The 17,390-nt window shown below is 40.0% G+C and overlaps 1 protein-coding gene across 1 annotated transcript; it reads left to right on the top strand.

Moving 5' to 3' along the window:
• The first annotated feature begins 1,939 nt into the window (after nucleotides 1–1,939).
• PLA2G15 (phospholipase A2 group XV) lies at nucleotides 1,940–16,550 on the top strand. Its single transcript, XM_057364610.1, has 6 exons — nucleotides 1,940–2,137; nucleotides 9,259–9,415; nucleotides 10,772–10,890; nucleotides 11,716–11,814; nucleotides 12,226–12,450; nucleotides 14,951–16,550. Exons 1-6 carry the CDS (start codon nucleotides 2,002–2,004, stop codon nucleotides 15,460–15,462), a joined length of 1,248 nt encoding a protein of 415 aa, XP_057220593.1. The 5' UTR covers nucleotides 1,940–2,001; the 3' UTR covers nucleotides 15,463–16,550.
• The last annotated feature ends 840 nt before the right edge of the window (nucleotides 16,551–17,390 follow it).

Here is a 17,390-nt window from a genome sequence, read left to right as displayed (position 1 = left end):
TAAAGGAAATATTGGTTTGAAGACATCTCAAGTAGCATCAATGATGAAGAAATGGTCACAGAAGTTATACATATGTGATACTCAATAGGAGTTATACTTGTAAATGCTGACAAATGTGATTGAGCCCAAATGGCCTGTGCTGAGAGGCCTACAGCAAGGCACAGAAARTATTTTCCAAGATGATGCTTTGAKGCCACCCAAGGGAACCCACAAGAGCAGAGGACTTGACAGGTGTCATTCCTTGAACCTTGTGTCATAGCACAAGTGAACCCAGCCAGGCTATTTGGATGTGTGCATTCTGGGGCTTTTGAGTACGAGAGAAAACTCACTTCAGACACTTTTAAATATTGTTTTACCCTTCCATAAGGTCTTTTGCTGCATTTTGTAACTTTTAATTCGTACATCGGGTTCACTGTTGCAATCAGTTTTAGTCAGCCATACTTGCACGCCCTGTAGTTTGTTTTAGTAGGAGGTCATTTCATGTCAACACTTGCAKGGTGACTAAGCACCTGTCTTTGGTTTTATTGGATGTAAACACACAAGGTGTGGTTGCTGCCTAGAAAAAAGCAAGTACAGATTTAGATTTAGCCTTACCTTCCTTGAATGATTTGTYGCATTTTCTTCCTTTTAAGGAGGAAGATGTATCCTCCTCCTTCCATGTCAATGCAACACGACTTTTCTAAACTTGTCTCAGTAGGCTGTGTACCTGATTTATCAGATTCTGCCCTCATACACAGATCTCTGCCATATGTCTCTTCAGGAACTACAGAAGTGAATGCTGAACTCAGTGAGGCAAGAAGAGTTTAAATTTTATACCCCAAGTCACTGAGTAGTTCTCTATTTCTACTTGTCCTTCACTCACATGTCTTCATTTGTGGTATCGYTCATGCTAGTGTATTCACCATTCAAGTAGGAATATTTCTGGAAATCAGTAGATCCTCTGGGGAATGTAGGAAGCTGTGAAGTAGACAGTATAGTGCTTGTGCTGCAAAGTAACCTTATCAGAAATAGCTTTATCCTGAGCATGAATTGATAACATCTGACTCAGAAAGTGTGCTTTCACAGCAGGTGTAGATATATGAGTGAATTAAGGAAACCTTGTCCTGCCCATCAGCACAATCATCACTGCTCATGAGCTGTGATTAAACTGGTTGCAAGTACCATTTTTGCCCCTGTTTAGTTTTGGCTTCTGTGGATACCCTTCCTCATTCCTCTCCACAGACACCCACCAAGAGACCTGTACACCAAACAGAGCACGTAGCCCCTACTAACTGGTATTACGGAAGTACAAAGGTTTAATACCCTTCTGGTTCCCAATTACTGTAATTACAGGTCTGCCTGTTCATGTTACATGTGTAGAGGTCTAATGATTTTTTTTYCCCTCTCCGTATTGCCAAACGCCTAATCCCAGCGATCCTCGGCATCAGTCAGCCCTCACGTTAKTCGGGTATTGCCTGAAGCGCAGGTATGCCCGAGTTTCTCTATCAATGCTTTGACCGTGCGACACTAAAATTCCCAGCTCCTCCAAACAYCTTTGCTTTCCCTTGAACCATTCTGACCACGCCCCTTATGTGCTACTTATTTTTAGACATGTTTTGCAGCAAACGCCCATGACTTCGCTGTTAGAAATTACCACGGCCTCACAACTGTAGMCGTAGTAATGCGAACAAAGGCGCTCCTCCCTCAGCGTCTCCCCGCTCAGAGCGTTCTGCCCCGGCCCGGAGCTGTGGGGTGCCCTCCGTACCTGTCCGGGGCAGCTGCCGGTGCCTGCGGCCGGGGCCGCCACACGGACAGRGCTTTCGGCGGGGCTCCCACAGCCGGGGCCGAGCCGCGGCCGCCCGGGCCCTCCGCGCTCGGCGGTGACGCGAGGAGGGGCGGGCCCGGCGGGGCGGGCGGGCCCTTTTCTGGCCGTGCCGGGCGGCGGGGCCGCACTCCGGCCGGGCCGCGGCAGCCCCGGCGCAGCGGTGGCGGCTCTCGGGCTCGGGGTTATGCGCTGGGGCGATGTTCCTGCCGGCTGSCGCCTGGCTCCTCCCGCGCTCCGCACGGAGCTCTCTCCTCAGCCTCCTGCTGTTGCTGTTGTGCCCCGGCGGCGGGAGCGCGCCGCACCGCCGGCCCCCGGGGCCGCCCGTGGTGCTGGGTAAGAGCCGGGGGGCGGCGGGCGGGCGCTGCGGGGCCGGGCTGAGCTGAGCTGAGCCCGCCGGCCCCATTACCCACCCCCGGCGGCGGGGGCACGGAGGGACCGGGACGCTGCGGGCTCGGCTTAGCCGCGGGGAATGCACCCCGCCCGCCGCTGGCAGTGCCCCGGCTCCGGGGGCTGCGGGCACCGGGGGCGCAGAGCCCGCACCGAGCGGCGGCTCCGCAGCTGCCCCGGCCCTGGCAGCTCGGCCCGGCCCCGCCGCAGAAGGTCCAGGCCGGGGCAGCGCACGGGGGGCACGGGCGTGCACGAAGCATTGGCTGCCCTGGCCTGGCAGCGGGCAGGGGAGAGACAAGGCTYGCTTTAATACACTTCGAGCTCATTAGTTAACGCCAGAGCATCGCTACTTAAGTCTTTCCTCTATGTGAACYTTTTGTTGAAGAGGTTGGTATCAGATGTGGAAAGAGGAGTGATTGGGTGTTCCAGCAGTTGAATTACAAAACTCAAAAAAAAAAAATAGGCTTATTTCATCATAGAGCATGGAAAATGAGTATTTGTTATTGGCCCGTGGTTTCACCTGTTAACACACTATAGTTTGTAGTGAACATGCAGACAATTTCGTATAGTAGTTAATGACTAACATTTGCTAGTTGTTTTTTGTATCCCATGATAAGAAGATATAAATAAATGTTAAGTGTTTTAATAACTTGCCTACTGAAACTGTAATTCTTAAGCATCCCAAGACAGCAAGTGCATTTGGTGACAGTAATGTCAGTAGCATGCTTCATGTTCGTGTTATTGATTAACCTTGATGGTCACAAGGGAAGAAAAACTAAGAAGATGGGAAAAATATTGGGAAAAGGATAATCAGTGGCATGTTGTTCAGTTCAAGCTCCATTTCTTGATAATAATTTAGGCTCTAATGGTGACTTTGTTGCAACTGTTACAAACTTCTGACTTAGAAGGGCAAACTCTAACACAGCATCTTAAAAAATGTTATCTCRGGAGCAGTGTGTACAAATCTGCAGATGTTAAAAGGCCATGGAACTGACTGAGAGGCTGTGGAAGTAGAAACTGCAAAAGGATGTCTTAAGAGGCAGGAGCTGAAACAGGAACAAAAGTTCTTTGAATTGTGTCTGGGGAAGCTAGAAACAATCTTTTATGCCATCTCCCCACTCTGTAGTGCTGAGGTTTAGCAGTCGGTCTTGGCACTTGCTGCAGTGCAAGCTTCCTGATGACAAAGATGCTTTAGCTGCTGATCCAATATTGAACTCTAGCTGGGAAGAAATCAAAGATTTAAAAGCAATTGAGAGAAAGGGTTACTGATTGTGGAAGTGTGGATTTACTACTGATGGATCTACTGTAAGTATATATGTTCCCTAAGGRTGGTTTTAAGAACTGTGGCTGACCTACATTTTCTTAAGAGACATTCCAGTAAGTACTGTGAGGCTGAGCACATTCATCCGGAGTGGTTTACAACAGACTCTCTTGCTGTTACAGTGAATTTTCATCAAACACTACAGAACTTGCACCTCTTCCCRTTCTAGTTGGTCTCTGCATTTTAAAATTTGCTGGGTTTTTTGCTGCCCAGTCCWTACCCTTCTTGCATGTGACATGTTAAGATAACCTTTTGAGATATTACTGTGATGAGGATGGTGGAAGGGCTCAGGAGAATCCTTGAGGGAAGCATTCTAAGTGCTGGCTTAACACATGTGTTTGGGGGAAGGGAGAAAAAAAGAAAAAGCCACATCACCTGGGTACCCAAGTGAGGTAGGAGGTTTTGAGATGCAAGGCTGCATTATGCAGGCCTGTACTAGCCCAAAATTAATTTGGAGCTCATACCAGGTGAGAATGCAGAGCTGATCGTCCTGATTTATCAGACTGGCATCTAGACTSCTAGTTCTTTATATAACTTCAGTTTTTAAATACATTTTTATCTTTTATAGTAAACAGGGTGTCATGGTCAAAGCACTCTTGATTTGTTTGGARGTTAACACATTTCAGTAGAAAGGGGAGTTAAGTTTGGTCTTGTTCTGTGTGTGGCAAGTTGGCCACCTGATCTTAAGAAATAAAGAAAGAAGAAATGCTGTTTAAAGGAATATTTTCAACATAATGATCACTTCAGGAATGTTTTAGACCAGTGATGGTCACAAGACCCAGTCTAGCTTGCTCTCAAACCTTTTGTGTGATGACCCCAGTTTGTAGTTGCAATCTGTGCTTACCCAAGTAACAGAGGGGGAAGCAGAGCAGAATCTTGCAAAATATGAAGCATTGCTTATATATGGGTTACTGGTTCTGCTGCCCAGGTACTGACAAAACTGCTGCTTCGAGGAATCTCACATCTGAAAACAGCTGAGCTGCATGAATACAACCTTGTAACTCTTGGCCGTAGTTGTGATGGCAACAGCGCAACAGATTTGGAGAGCCCCCAGCTGGCTCAGGTGAAAGGTGGTTCTGTGGAACAGCTGTGCCAGTCTAAGAGCTCATTGCTCACCCAGCTTGCCTTGTACCTGTTTGTTTGCCACTTTGTGGAGTCCTTTATCTTGCTAAAGCATGAGAAAATAACMTGGTGAGGAAGTGATTAATTTTGTAGTTGAATTCCTTTAATGGAGGAGCTGGCATGAAGAGTGGGGAGAATGGCACCACGTAGTTTGAATTAGGTTGTTTTTCAACCTGGTTTGTGCATCCTCAAGGTGCCTTAGTAGCAGGAGCTACTGTGCCTGGAGCTCATGTTTGTTTATACCAAGGCAGCAAGACTTTCCATGAGTAGTAACTGACAGCAAAATACTGAAGTGCAATTGCTCACTTTTCTCTGAGATTTAAATAAAAAGTATTAATATAATAATATAATAGTGATCCTAAAGAAGAAGAAAGAGATAAAAGTCAAAACCTTATTTGCAGAGCCTGCTTGATTGTCTTCCTTTCCCAAGTGTTTTTGGGGAAAAGGAGACTAATTGTGATGCTGACGTGCTCTTGTGCCTTTATAAAAGTGTTTTCTATTTAGTCAGGATAATATAATYACACAGAAAAATCTCCTTTGAGAACCAAACTAACCCACTGAATACTTCTTTCTACAGACTGTCCACTGAAAATGTATGTTACCTATATTCTGTGCAATTACTTTTTACTCTATCTGCTTAGTATTTTAAGATGCATTTTAATTTTTCACACTTATCAGTTTAGTCATGTTGGACAGGCTTGTCWTTAATGCTTGTGATAAGTAGTTTGTATTGTGGCTGTTCTTCCTCCTTAATTTTCTCATATAATCTATTGATAATCACTGTGTACTATCTTGTGTCTGAAATTTTTGGAGCTCATAACCCATCCTTATAAGATCAGTGTCAGATGCACTGAACTCTTTACCTTTTAGGGCTGACTCAACACAATTACTATATCGATGTTCTGATACCTTCTGCAAACAATTTGTTAGGTACTTGGCTAAAGTTTTCTAGAAAGACACCTAAATGAAGTTTGTTAATAATTGATTTACATGCAAAAGAGCTTTGCCTGTGAATTCCTGCTGACTGCTAATTGAGCTCAGTGTGTTTGTATGGTCAGCTGGCTAGATGTCAGGAGTGATTTAAATGTTTATGCCTCATGTGATCCAAGGTATCTGGAAGTATCATGTGAGACGTTGTTTGCTTTCTTGTTCCTAATTTTAAACACAGGCCTTTTCTATGGCAGTCTATGGAGTGTATGAGCTACTTCAAGACATTCTTAGAGAACTGTGGTCAGAGTTTAAAATTAATTTTCCAGAAAAGTTGGTTCATTTTGAAGGAAGACATTTATAGAACCAAACAGACAACAGTTATTTGAGGAAATAATACTGGTTAAAAAGTTACAATAGCTGATAAGTACCCAAAGGCATTTCCATTTCAGATAAAGGTAGCAAAAAAGTACCAACTGCTGGCCCTCTTTTTTTTTTTTTTTTTTTTTTTTTTTTTTTCCCCCTTATAAAATTTTTTTTTTTCTCCCCTCTCTTTTTTTTTTTTTTTTTTTTTTTTTTTTTTTTCCCCTCCCATAAAACATATACTAGCTCCCCACCCTGTTATTAAATAGATACTTTTTTTTCCTTAGGATCCTCATATTTGGTCATTCATTGAATGATCTTTTTTTTCTTTATCATCTGAGTAGTCTTAAAGTAAGTGCACTTCCAGGGTGGGAGCTGTGAATCAGTCATTAAGATTTGAGAACAGTGATAGGCAGCAGTATGAATGTATCCTAAAGCTAAWTGCTGCAGTTCACARTTTGTTACYTCTCTTAAACTCTAATGCTGTTTATAAATGTGCTTTTCCACGAAGTTTCATCATGCAAAAACATCCCAAAGGGAGATCCACTAGTTTCCTGGAAAAAAAAATGAGCCAAGGATACTGTAAGTATTGGAAGTGAATTGGKCTCATCAGTGTATTAGAGTGAGTTCATTTGGATTTAGAATCTTTTTGGAAAATGAGGATCTTCTAGAACTGATAGTACACAAAATCTTATGGAAATAATTTTTTTTTCTGAATAAGAAATCTCATTTTTCCAAGTGTTGCAGTTCTATAATCAATRGAGGAATTATACAGCTGCAAATTAGAGAAGCAGGGTACTGCTGACTGAAGATCTCTTCTTGGACATCCGGTCTTAACTAGTGCTGATGTATTTTGCAGAACTTCCTAAGCAAAGTATTTTGGGGTCAGTCTGCAGACATTTAAAAGTAGCAGCTCTCTTTAATGTTTCCAGCAAAAAGGCTTGGAAATTACCCATATGGTAGATGAGAGGATGAGGAGARAAATTGCATACAGATTACTCTGCCCACAGGTGCTTTCTCCGTATGGCCTGATAGCAAAGGAAAAGATGTTTTTCTACTGCTTTCAAATACCACCATAGAAAATGTGGAAAGTTATGTCCTTAACCTGCAGAATTAATCTTCAGTGTGATATTTTTCTAACCTGTTACTTATAAAAAAACACTAAGTCGTTCTCCAGCCAAAATGTAAATCATTAACGCTGTTAAACTGGGTTGGATGAGGTTTGAAGATCTTGGATGTTTTTTTCCATAATCTCAAAACCCAAAATTTGTGGTTTGTTCCCATAGGTTCATMATGAACCATATTCAGTTTGCAGGGTATACTTTAGAAATGAAAACCCCCCAAGTTGTGAATGATACTGATTAGCAGTTTCACAGTTAACATGGAAACGTTAACATGGAAAGCATGACAARAACATTTTTGTTATCCCTGCTTTTCAAACAAACAGGCATCGTACTTGTACATGATAATTGTTTTTAACTGYGTTATGTATCTTGGCACAGGTGGAATTTATTCCTTATCTTTTGATTACTTTTATCTTTTGCCATTTTTCATCTTGTTCCTTATCATCTCTTCAGTAAAAAACATTGTCATGTTTCTCATCTTGTATCCTGAATTGGACACAGGAGCATAGCCTCTATCCTCTAGAAGCTTGAAGATAAAAGATCTTAACTAAATGAAACTTGCAGTTAATCTAAGATCATTCCATTAAATCCAAGTGCAACTTTGTATATTTTCCTGCTTTCAGCACTTTTGTTGATAAATGTATCTTGATTATAATCTGCAACTTCTTCAGTTGTGAGTTTTCCTGCTCTGAGCAGGAGTGCTTATGATTGAGTGCAGTTTGGAGACCTCAGCAAGTTCTCCAAACTCTAATACTCCAGATGTGTGTCTAAATCTTTAAAAGATATCTTTGCTGGAGGAGATTTATTTTTACCCAAGGAAGTGAGTTTCCAAGATAGAACACAGTGTCACTCTTCTTTGCTTTGCATTGAAACTGAAGACAAAATCAACCTGTTCTGTCCTTGGCAGGTCTGCTGCTGGAACTGGCCAGTCATGAAAGATTGATATAAATAGAATTACRTTCTGTTCCTTTTCCAATTAAAAGCACTGTTAAGGCAGAGGCACGAGTTTGGAGCAAGTTGCTGCCTTAGTTTTCTAAGCAATAACTAAGGATTTTGTGAGGTTACAAGASTGAACTTCAGTAAACTCTTTCTAGGGTGTGATGCAACATTGTAATCTCCCTTACTATGCTTTCCAGTATATCAGRGTCCTTGAAATATGACCTAAAATAAACCATGGTCAGCTACTGGGCCTTTTAACKTTTCACTTAAGGCTACAAATATAAAGTCCCTAAAAACCTTACGAGAAAGTAGAGGTACTAAATAAAGAAATCCTGAGGTATATCTTGTGGTGGGGCATAACCTGTTGGAGGTTGTAAGAGAGTGGTTGTCGGAAGTTCTGGCCTTTTTCAGTTCTGCAATAGTGTTTCTGCTTTCCCACTTAAAATAGGCATTCTGCTGAAAGATTTTACCTCTTTCCTTAAACCATTGCTCAGTATCAGTGTATTATAGAACTTGAACTGTTTTGATTAAATAATTTACTGGAGGACAAGGGGGAGCAAATACATGGGTACACCTGCATTAATAAACTAGAAAACTAAACATTGACATGTAAAAACCCTAAAAAGGGGGCTTTGTGAAGCTGAAAGTGGTAGAGAGAACTCTTAGGAACTGCCTAACTTCTACATTTTTCTAATACRGAAAAACTGAAGTTACTGAAATGTTTTTTGCCTTTCTGGTTCTTGAGGAAAAAATGACTAAATATAACCAAATGTAAAAGTTTCTCTGAAAAACTTGCTGCTGAAAATTGTAAGAGTGTTTGGTTAAGCCTAATTCTAATTTGGAGAAATATTCCCGTTTCCACCTAGGCTTTAAAAAAAATAACAGAGAATAAACAAAGGAATACTGGCATTTAGTGTATGCTTTGGGAAGGTGCAAATACCCAACACTGTCTCCTCCAAGTGGTTACTGTATAGGTTGCTATATAGTCTGCTCTTTGAAGTTATAACCTGTTGATCCAGTATCGTTCTACATGATGGTTTCTGAGATAATGGTTTTTGAAAAGAAATAAATATTTTCAATGGAAAATGTGCATGTAGTACCACCTCCTGTTGTAGTAATTTTTATCCATTTATGAAACCTAGCTGTCTCTGGATGCAGTGATAATGCCTATAAAGACTACAGTATKTAGATGTGTGTATTACAATATAAAATGTTATATGCTTTAATTAACTCTCTCCTTTTTATCTCTCTCTCCTTTTTGTATTTTTCAGTTCCAGGGGACTTAGGTAATCAGCTGGAAGCAAAGTTGGAYAAGCCATCAGTGGTGCACTATCTCTGCTCTAAGAAGACAGACAGTTATTTTACACTGTGGCTGAATCTAGAATTGCTTCTGCCTGTCATTATTGACTGCTGGATTGATAATATCAGGTAAGATCAGAAACCCTGCTCTTTGCTGTTACATCCTTTGCTTAGGCTAACATGCAGAATGGCTGCCTTTTAATTCCTTTTCTGGTTGAAGACCAGTGAAAGAAATTCCTTGGAATTCTGCTGGATGGMCTGACAGGGTGGGTCTGAAGATACGGCTCTATTGTGTCTGAGGTCACTGTTACTGCTGATGAGGAGCASAGGCCCTTTTAGTTTGTTCCACTTTCTCTTTTACAAGTTATTCAGTGTAGGTTTGAGCACTTATTGAGCACCTCTATGGCCTTATCTAAAGGAGGATGTTTTCTGCTCYGTGGAGCAGGCTCTTCTTGGTGATGCCAAGCTATAGGACAAGAGGAAATGGGCAGAAACTGATGCACAGGAAGTTCCACCTGAAATATTTTGGTTTTCAAAAYTGCCTAATTTAAAGCCTTGACACTATTTCCTAATTCAATCTGCTTTATTAATGTTCCTGTAAGAAAATATAAATATGTGCATGAAAACAAGAAATAATTGTGGTGYGATTGAAAACTATTGTATTGGCATGTTGCTCTTTTGTGAATGAGCTGTTGTAAAGCAGTTTGCTTTGTCTTGCCCTATGCCTTATGGACTAGGGATATTTTTGTTGAGAGATTTATGCATCGGTTTAGATTCTTGGACTCCATCTGGGGTGAAAATGTGCATTCAGCAAAGGGAATTTTATTGATATGGTGTTAAAAACAAACCAGCCTCCAACTATAATAATAGCAATGATTGAAAAAATAAACTCTGGACTCTGCTCCAGATTCTTCACRTCTTAAACTGATTTGAAAAGTATTTACAAAACACTCAATACCTCAATGTGTTTTCTGAGGTGCCAGTCTTTATTAATSTAGAAAAACTATTCCCTTATGCTGATGAGTGTTTCTAGTTAAACAGAAATTAATTATTTTTAAATAGGATAATAGTCTGATTTTATAGRTATTTTATATCCTACTGAAACATTTGTGTGCTCTTTATAAGTTGTCTCTGTTATGTGGCTTGATGCAAAGTCAAGTATTACACAACTRTATAAAGTAGCTCATATTTTAGAGATGAAGTTCAGCCACAGTTCCATATACTCACTGTTATAGAGACAAAAGGTCTTAGATTGTGCACGTAAAGCATTGAAGTAATTATTGTTTGCATTGTATAACCTCTTAGCTGTGAGAGTACTCTGATCGTGTCTGCTTGGGTTGGGTTTTTTTCCTCCTTCTGAGTAACAGCACTTAAAGTTCTTGTACTGCACTCAGAATGTAAGACCCAATGTAGTTGAGGGTTGTCATGTGGCAATATAACATGTTTCATGGGTTTTTTCTTTGTTTTTCTTCCTCTCCTCCCCAGGCTGGTATATAATCGAACAAGTAAGGTTACAGAACCACCGGATGGAGTGGATATCAGAGTCCCAGGATTTGGACAGACCTTTTCCTTGGAATTTCTTGACCCAAGTAAAAGGAGCGTTGGTATGTACAAGCTGTGTCTGGAGCACTTTGTCACTTGGAGGCTTTTTCTAGTATGTCTTTATGCAACAAGCTGCTGAAATGTGATTTCAAATTACAGTTCCATGAGCTCACTTTGCTGTTGTGAGTTTTCATTGCATTGTATTGTTTTGTTTGTTGCATGGCCTGATAGATTGAGACAAGAAGATTCCAAATTATTTAGTGTTGTGTGAAATCTAAGCTTTCTGGATGAAATCTGAGTAGGCACATTGAGGACAGACGCTTTCTGAAAATGAGGTGGGTTGAGTAGAAAATTCTGTGACTGAAGCTTGACAAGCAAAACTGAAATAAAAGCACTTCAGCTGAGTTCTGAGTAAGATGTTCTTTGGCCTTAGGGATGGGTTAATGGGATTGGGAGATATGGTACCACGATCTGTAGCTCCTTGTATTTTGCTGGTGTCAGAATAATGATATAATTGTATTTGTGCTGCAGAAGATTACTGTGTTTGGAGGGATTTTTTTAGTGCTTTTCTAGAAGTCGTGTTTCAAAAAACAGTTTGATAAGCTTTTGTGAGTTGTTAGTGTGTGCTGCCAAAATGTTTGTGAGATCAGCCAACTAGTAAGAAGTTTTAGTAGTGATTCTCTCAATTTTGGGGGGTAGTGAGTATAACTTACTTTGTTTAGTATGCATGCAGCTTTYTAGATTGTTAAAAGCAAACTGCAGGTTTAATGTCTATATATATGGTGTTAGATAATGCCTCTGGAACTTTGTTTTGCAGTAGTGTCTGACAGCTGTTTCTATCACTAATCTTGTTACTGTCCTGTTTCTCTCTTATCTGATGTTTACAGGAAGTTACTTCTATATGTTGGTGCAGAGTTTAGTGGATTGGGGCTACACACGTGATGAAGATGTAAGAGGAGCGCCTTATGACTGGAGAAAGGCACCAAGTAAATTATATACTGTTACTTAAACAAAATTTTGTCTCTGCTTGCCAGCAAATAATGAGTCGCTTCTCCCGTCCTGTACACTTATACCTAAAAACTTAATTTTGACTAGTTCTTGGGGTCTGGGTATTCCTGWATGCAGATTCAAACTCAGTGTTGTGGTTTCCTTTTTTTTTTCCTTGTTTAAACCACTTGCTATTTAAAACTTGCTTAAAAACAGAACAAAACAACAGAAAAACACCTTTTCACCAAAGCACGCACAGAAAAAGCCCTCACCCCTTTCATTTAATATTGGAATTTGTAAGCTCTGAATTATTAATTCCCCAGGCAGTTCAACTCAATTATTTAAAAGCTTTTTTTTTTAAAGCTTAGCATTCACAATTAATAATTGTAACTGTATAATCTGTATTTTAGATGAGAATGAAGACTATTTTGTGGCACTTCGCAAGATGATAGAGTTACTGTACGAGCAATATGGAAGTCCTGTTGTCCTAATTGCCCACAGTATGGGTAACATGTACACCCTCTACTTCCTCAACCGCCAGAGCCAGGATTGGAAAGACAAGTACATCAAGGATTATGTGTCATTAGGTGCTCCCTGGGGAGGAGTGGCTAAAACTCTCCGTGTGCTGGCTTCAGGTAGGTAATGTGAGGGTTTGCACTGTATTTTGGGTGTAGTGCATAGTGCTGATGAGACTATTGGCTGTAAGAGACTGCAGAACAAAACATTAAGGTACCATGAAGGTAAAAATACTTTTCTGTAAGTGATGACCACTTGGTGTTTCAAGCCTTGCAACCCAACTGTTATTTTTCGTATTTGTGGGAGCAGACCAATTTTTTTTTTTTTTTTTTTTTTTGGGTGTCTTTTTTTTTTTTTTTTTTTTTTTTTTTTTTTTCCCACATCCTGTAACCAGGAGCTTTGTCTGTTCTTGGCCTCTCCTGACCTCTTTTCAGCAGATTGTTGTGTCATCTGCTGTTTGGCCTGATGCCTTCTATTTCTGTCCCTTCTGCCACCAGCCTGATTGCTCTCTGTTCAGTATTGCAAAGCTACCAAGGACTCCAGAGCATTCAGCAGTTTCTTTTGATTAAAGATCACACAGCAGCTTGAGGTTAGCATTAAAGGAAATTCGTAGACCTGGTGTTGACCTGGTATCCACAGTGTAAATGTCAGGTGAAAGTTAAAACTGCAGATTACAAAAGTGAGTCTTTGAGGTCTTGGGTTTAGCACACTGGATATGCCAGAGAATAAAACCCAAAAAAATAGAATAAAGCAGCATAATGTACTTCACTAACTGAAAATGACTGATACAAAAKRTTCACTTACCCCATCATGTGATACCGTAATTACATTGTGTGCTTTGACATTTAGTGCATGATGTTTCTGGCTTGGTTTTGTAGCTTGTTTCTGACTTGTTAGCTTTGGATATCCACTATCTTCGTCCTAATCAAAGCTGACATCAAAAATTGGACTTCATCAAAATGCAAAACACACAGCAAGACCCAGCCATGCATGGACAGAGCAAAGAATACTTTGCTTAGCAAAGGCATCTGATTCTGAATGGTAGTGCACTGCTCCATTACTAATCAAAAAACTTGACTCAATACAAACATGCAATTTACACATTGTTAAAGCTGTTGAAATGGCACTGTAAAAATTTATTTCCCTTTCTCACAGGTTTTGTCTGACATATTTGCATGCTACAGAAATGGCAAGAAGTGAACAATGCACTTGGATTGCATCAGTTTATTTAAGAGTTTCTAAAATTATCAGGGTTAGAATGCAGAAGAATTGTTGCTTTAAAGRAAAACACTGAATTTCTGCAGGAAAGACAAGGCACTCTATGAATGCATTCTTTCTGCTCCCATTCCTGTTTATAATATGTAATGCCTAGGAACTTCGTGTCAAACCCATGTCATGTTTTCAAAGTGGGAAACAGTAAATGGGTGGGATTTTCTGTAGATTTCTGTGATTCTTTCAGCTGCTTATAAAAATGCTTTGCTGGATCCTACTATAGTGGGCAAAGACACAAAGCTCACAGTGGTGCTTTGTTTCTGTTTTGGAAATGTTGAAAGGTTTAAATGTTATCAGTATCTTCCTAAGACCTAATGTTTTGAGAGTCAGTGTTGTGTATGCTGATTTAAATGTGGGGCTGGCCATCCAGTACTTCTACACTTAGGAAAAACGTAAAGGATTTGATAAGCACTTTGTAAGAGTTTTGTAAGAGAAGGCTGGAATAGTCAGGTTCTGTGCTTGATTATTCTACTGGAAATAAATGTTGTACACATTCCTTTCATTGTTCTGTTCAGAACTTGGGCTTCCTTTGCTGAAAACTGCCAGGCAGAATGCAGTAGCTTAGTGGTGAGAGTGCACAGTGAAGTGCTTGAACACACAGTATTGTGAAACCGATATTTCTGGACCTTTGTGATTCTTGCTGTGCTCTTTTGAGTTTTCTTTGTTTCAGACTAGCAATGTCTCCCATATAGTCCTCCTAAAGCTGGCGTTACTATGCTTTGTGTCTCCTTGCTGAAGCAATAGTGCCACCTCATGGAATTGAAATAGTACCGGAGTATATTTTTCAGGAAGAGTGGTTTTGGTTATGGCATTTCAGTTTTTATGGCATGGTTGTCCTGGACCCACTACATGCTGTAACCGCCTGGGTCTAATAATAGAAAATAAAATTCAAAGTTCAGCTGGCAAAAGAATTGAGATGTGACAGCCATTGTGATAATGATAACAAACACAGAATATAAACTCATATCTGTCTCAGGGTTTTGCTTTTTTTTAAAAAAAGTAATCACTATATCAGCCATTTATTAAATAGCTTTTAATTTTGTGAAGATGCAAGAACAATTGTTAAAACATGGAGAAAGATGCATATACATTATCTCTTAGTTATGTTAAAGTCATTTTTTTCAGTCGTTCATCAACTCATTTAAATTTTGGAAGTTATTAAAAGTCAGTTTACAGAATTTAATTAACCAGACAATCATAAATGAGGAAAAACTTTTCAAATCGTCACTGTAAGCCAGGGTAACAAACTTATTGTTCATGTTTTTACCATGGATGCTAGTAATTGCTGCTGATGAAGACTGATGCTTGRCTTTATGGATAATGCAGTTCCACCTTTTTTTCCCAAAGGTGACAACAACAGAATCCCTGTAATCAGTTCACTCAAGATCAGAGACCAGCAGAGATCAGCAGTTTCCACCAACTGGATGCTGCCCTACAACTACACGTGGCCTCCAGACAAGGTGTTTGTAAGCACCCCWACAGCCAACTACACTCTGCGGGATTACGGGCGGTTCTACAGGGACATTAACTTTGAGGACGGCTGGCTGATGCGGCAGGACACGGAGCACCTGGTGTTCCGCATGACCCCGCCCGGCGTGCGCATCCACTGCCTCTAYGGCACCGGCGTGGAGACCCCCGATTCTTTCCATTATGAAAGCTTTCCTGACAAAGAACCCAAGATTTTCTACAGCGATGGGGACGGTACGGTGAACTTACAGAGTGCCTTGCAATGTAAAAAGTGGGTGGACATGCAAAAGCAGGAAGTGGTGATGTTTGAGCTTTCAGGAAATGAGCATATTGAAATGCTGTCCAATGATACTACTATCTCCTATGTGAAAAAGCTGCTCTTTGATTTGTGATAACCTTGTGTTAATAGTTACTTTCCTCACCTGTGATGCCTTCCCTTAAATATGGGGAAATGCCTTTTAATCCCTTGATATTTAGATATTTGAATTATTTATTTTGCTTTTTTAAAAGGTTGTGTTCAAGTTGCTTGGTGTCCTAAATGATTGTTTGTCTCTGATTTGTGTTTATGATGCTTCATGGTATTTTCACATTCTGCAAATTTTGTCAAATATGCATTTTGGTGCCTCTGGTGTTGTGTCCAATGGTCATACAGACTTATTTGGAGATTGTGTAGCCCCTTGCACATACTACATGGARTCATAGATCCCCGAGTTCCTTTTGGTGGTCTTTTCAGGTTTTCAGGGAAGGCTAGGAAGGCTGGCAATTTTGGATGCCCAAAAGAATGATATTAACAATTTGGGAAACACAGTAAGCTTTTTAAAGGGTCTTGCATATTGTGATCCACAGTTCTCAGTGGATGAGTTTGTAMATGTGCATATCTACTAGGTAAGCTAGGGACGAGGTCTGCCTGGAACTGTGCTACCACTGTTGGAATCCAGAATTTTTTTTTTTTTATTACAGCCTGGGGGAACAAGATAGATGTGTGAATTGAAGCCTCTTTATTAGGTACCCTATTGGGTTATTTTAGAAAGAAGAAATTGTTTGCTCATCAACTTCTAGAATCCCTGATTGCGTACAATCTGGAGTCTGAGGAATTCTCAGCCTGTGCTTTATTTATCAATGAGGGAATGAAGCTAAACTGTGGTTGGTGCTTGTAATAACTGTAGCAGTTTGGAGTAGCACATAAATCAAAGCTAATTGAATACTGGCAAATAATCTGTACTGTGTGGAATTGCATTTCTGGGTGAAAAGTGGCCTCCTGTAATGGAAATTATAATGGATGGTGGGCAGGATTTAAAAAAAAGTGAACTGAAATGGGGTGGGGAATGGAAGCCAGCATAAYGTTGCATGGAGTATAAACCTTCTTCTCAGTCAAATACTTTGGCTCTGATCCGGTTACTGACTAAGCAGTGATTAGATAACATTGCATTCCACTGAAAAGAAATTTTTTGTTTTAAGATTAAAAGTAATTTCCCATAGATTGCAAGTTTCATTTCTGCTGTTTTAAGAAGTTGGCATATGTGGTCCGTTAAATGTTTCTATAAATTGTTTAACATTCAATTCTGTTAATTTCCCATCATATTGTTTTACTAAATGTTAAGATAGAATAATTTCAACTCTGACCTTCACAGAAGTGCTGGCCTAAAAGCCATCATATTTACCACCTTGATTACAGAAGTCTTATTGGAGAAATAGTTTTACTCAAAAATCCTCTCTTGCTCGCTTTGAAACCAGTCACCCTGTTAGACTGCACTTAGTTTTCTGAAGATACAGCTTTGAATGCTTTCAAAATGCTAGGTTCTCCAAGAAAAAKATTTTAAGAGTTTTAGAAACTCATCAAACTATTAAGGATTCATTACTTAAGAAACTGGATTTGTCYAAAGTGTAAAGTTTGAACTATTTTGGTAGCATGCCTAAAATGTTTTCTCTCACTGGCCATATCAATAAGGTATGTTGAACTGATGGCTTGAATTATTGCTAYTGTAGAATGGAACAGGAGGTAGTTTTAAGGCAATCCAAAACAACTTGAACTAGGGTCATCAACTAGCTAAACATCTTCCTAGGTTTTAACTTTCTTATGTAGATTTATTTCCTCCTTTGCATTTTTTCCTATTACTTATGTTGAAGGATTGTAGACATTTTTTCCTGATTTTTAAAATAGAACATTAATGTTGTCCTCACTTGCCCAGGAGCCTACAGTTCAGCAGCAATATTGCCTAGACTTTTCCAGAGTAAGTACTGAGTTGCCCACAGCCTTTGTAATTTGTAATTGTTAAAATAAAAATAAAAAACTTCATCCGCAACCAACCAACCTAAACAA

This window comes from Malurus melanocephalus, unplaced genomic scaffold, assembly GCF_030028575.1.
Source record: "Malurus melanocephalus ecotype Western Australia unplaced genomic scaffold, MMel_1.1 scaffold_40, whole genome shotgun sequence".
Classification (NCBI taxonomy): Eukaryota; Metazoa; Chordata; class Aves; order Passeriformes; family Maluridae; genus Malurus; species Malurus melanocephalus.
Note: the sequence above shows the minus strand (reverse complement) of the source record. Positions and strands in the feature narration are given on the sequence as shown.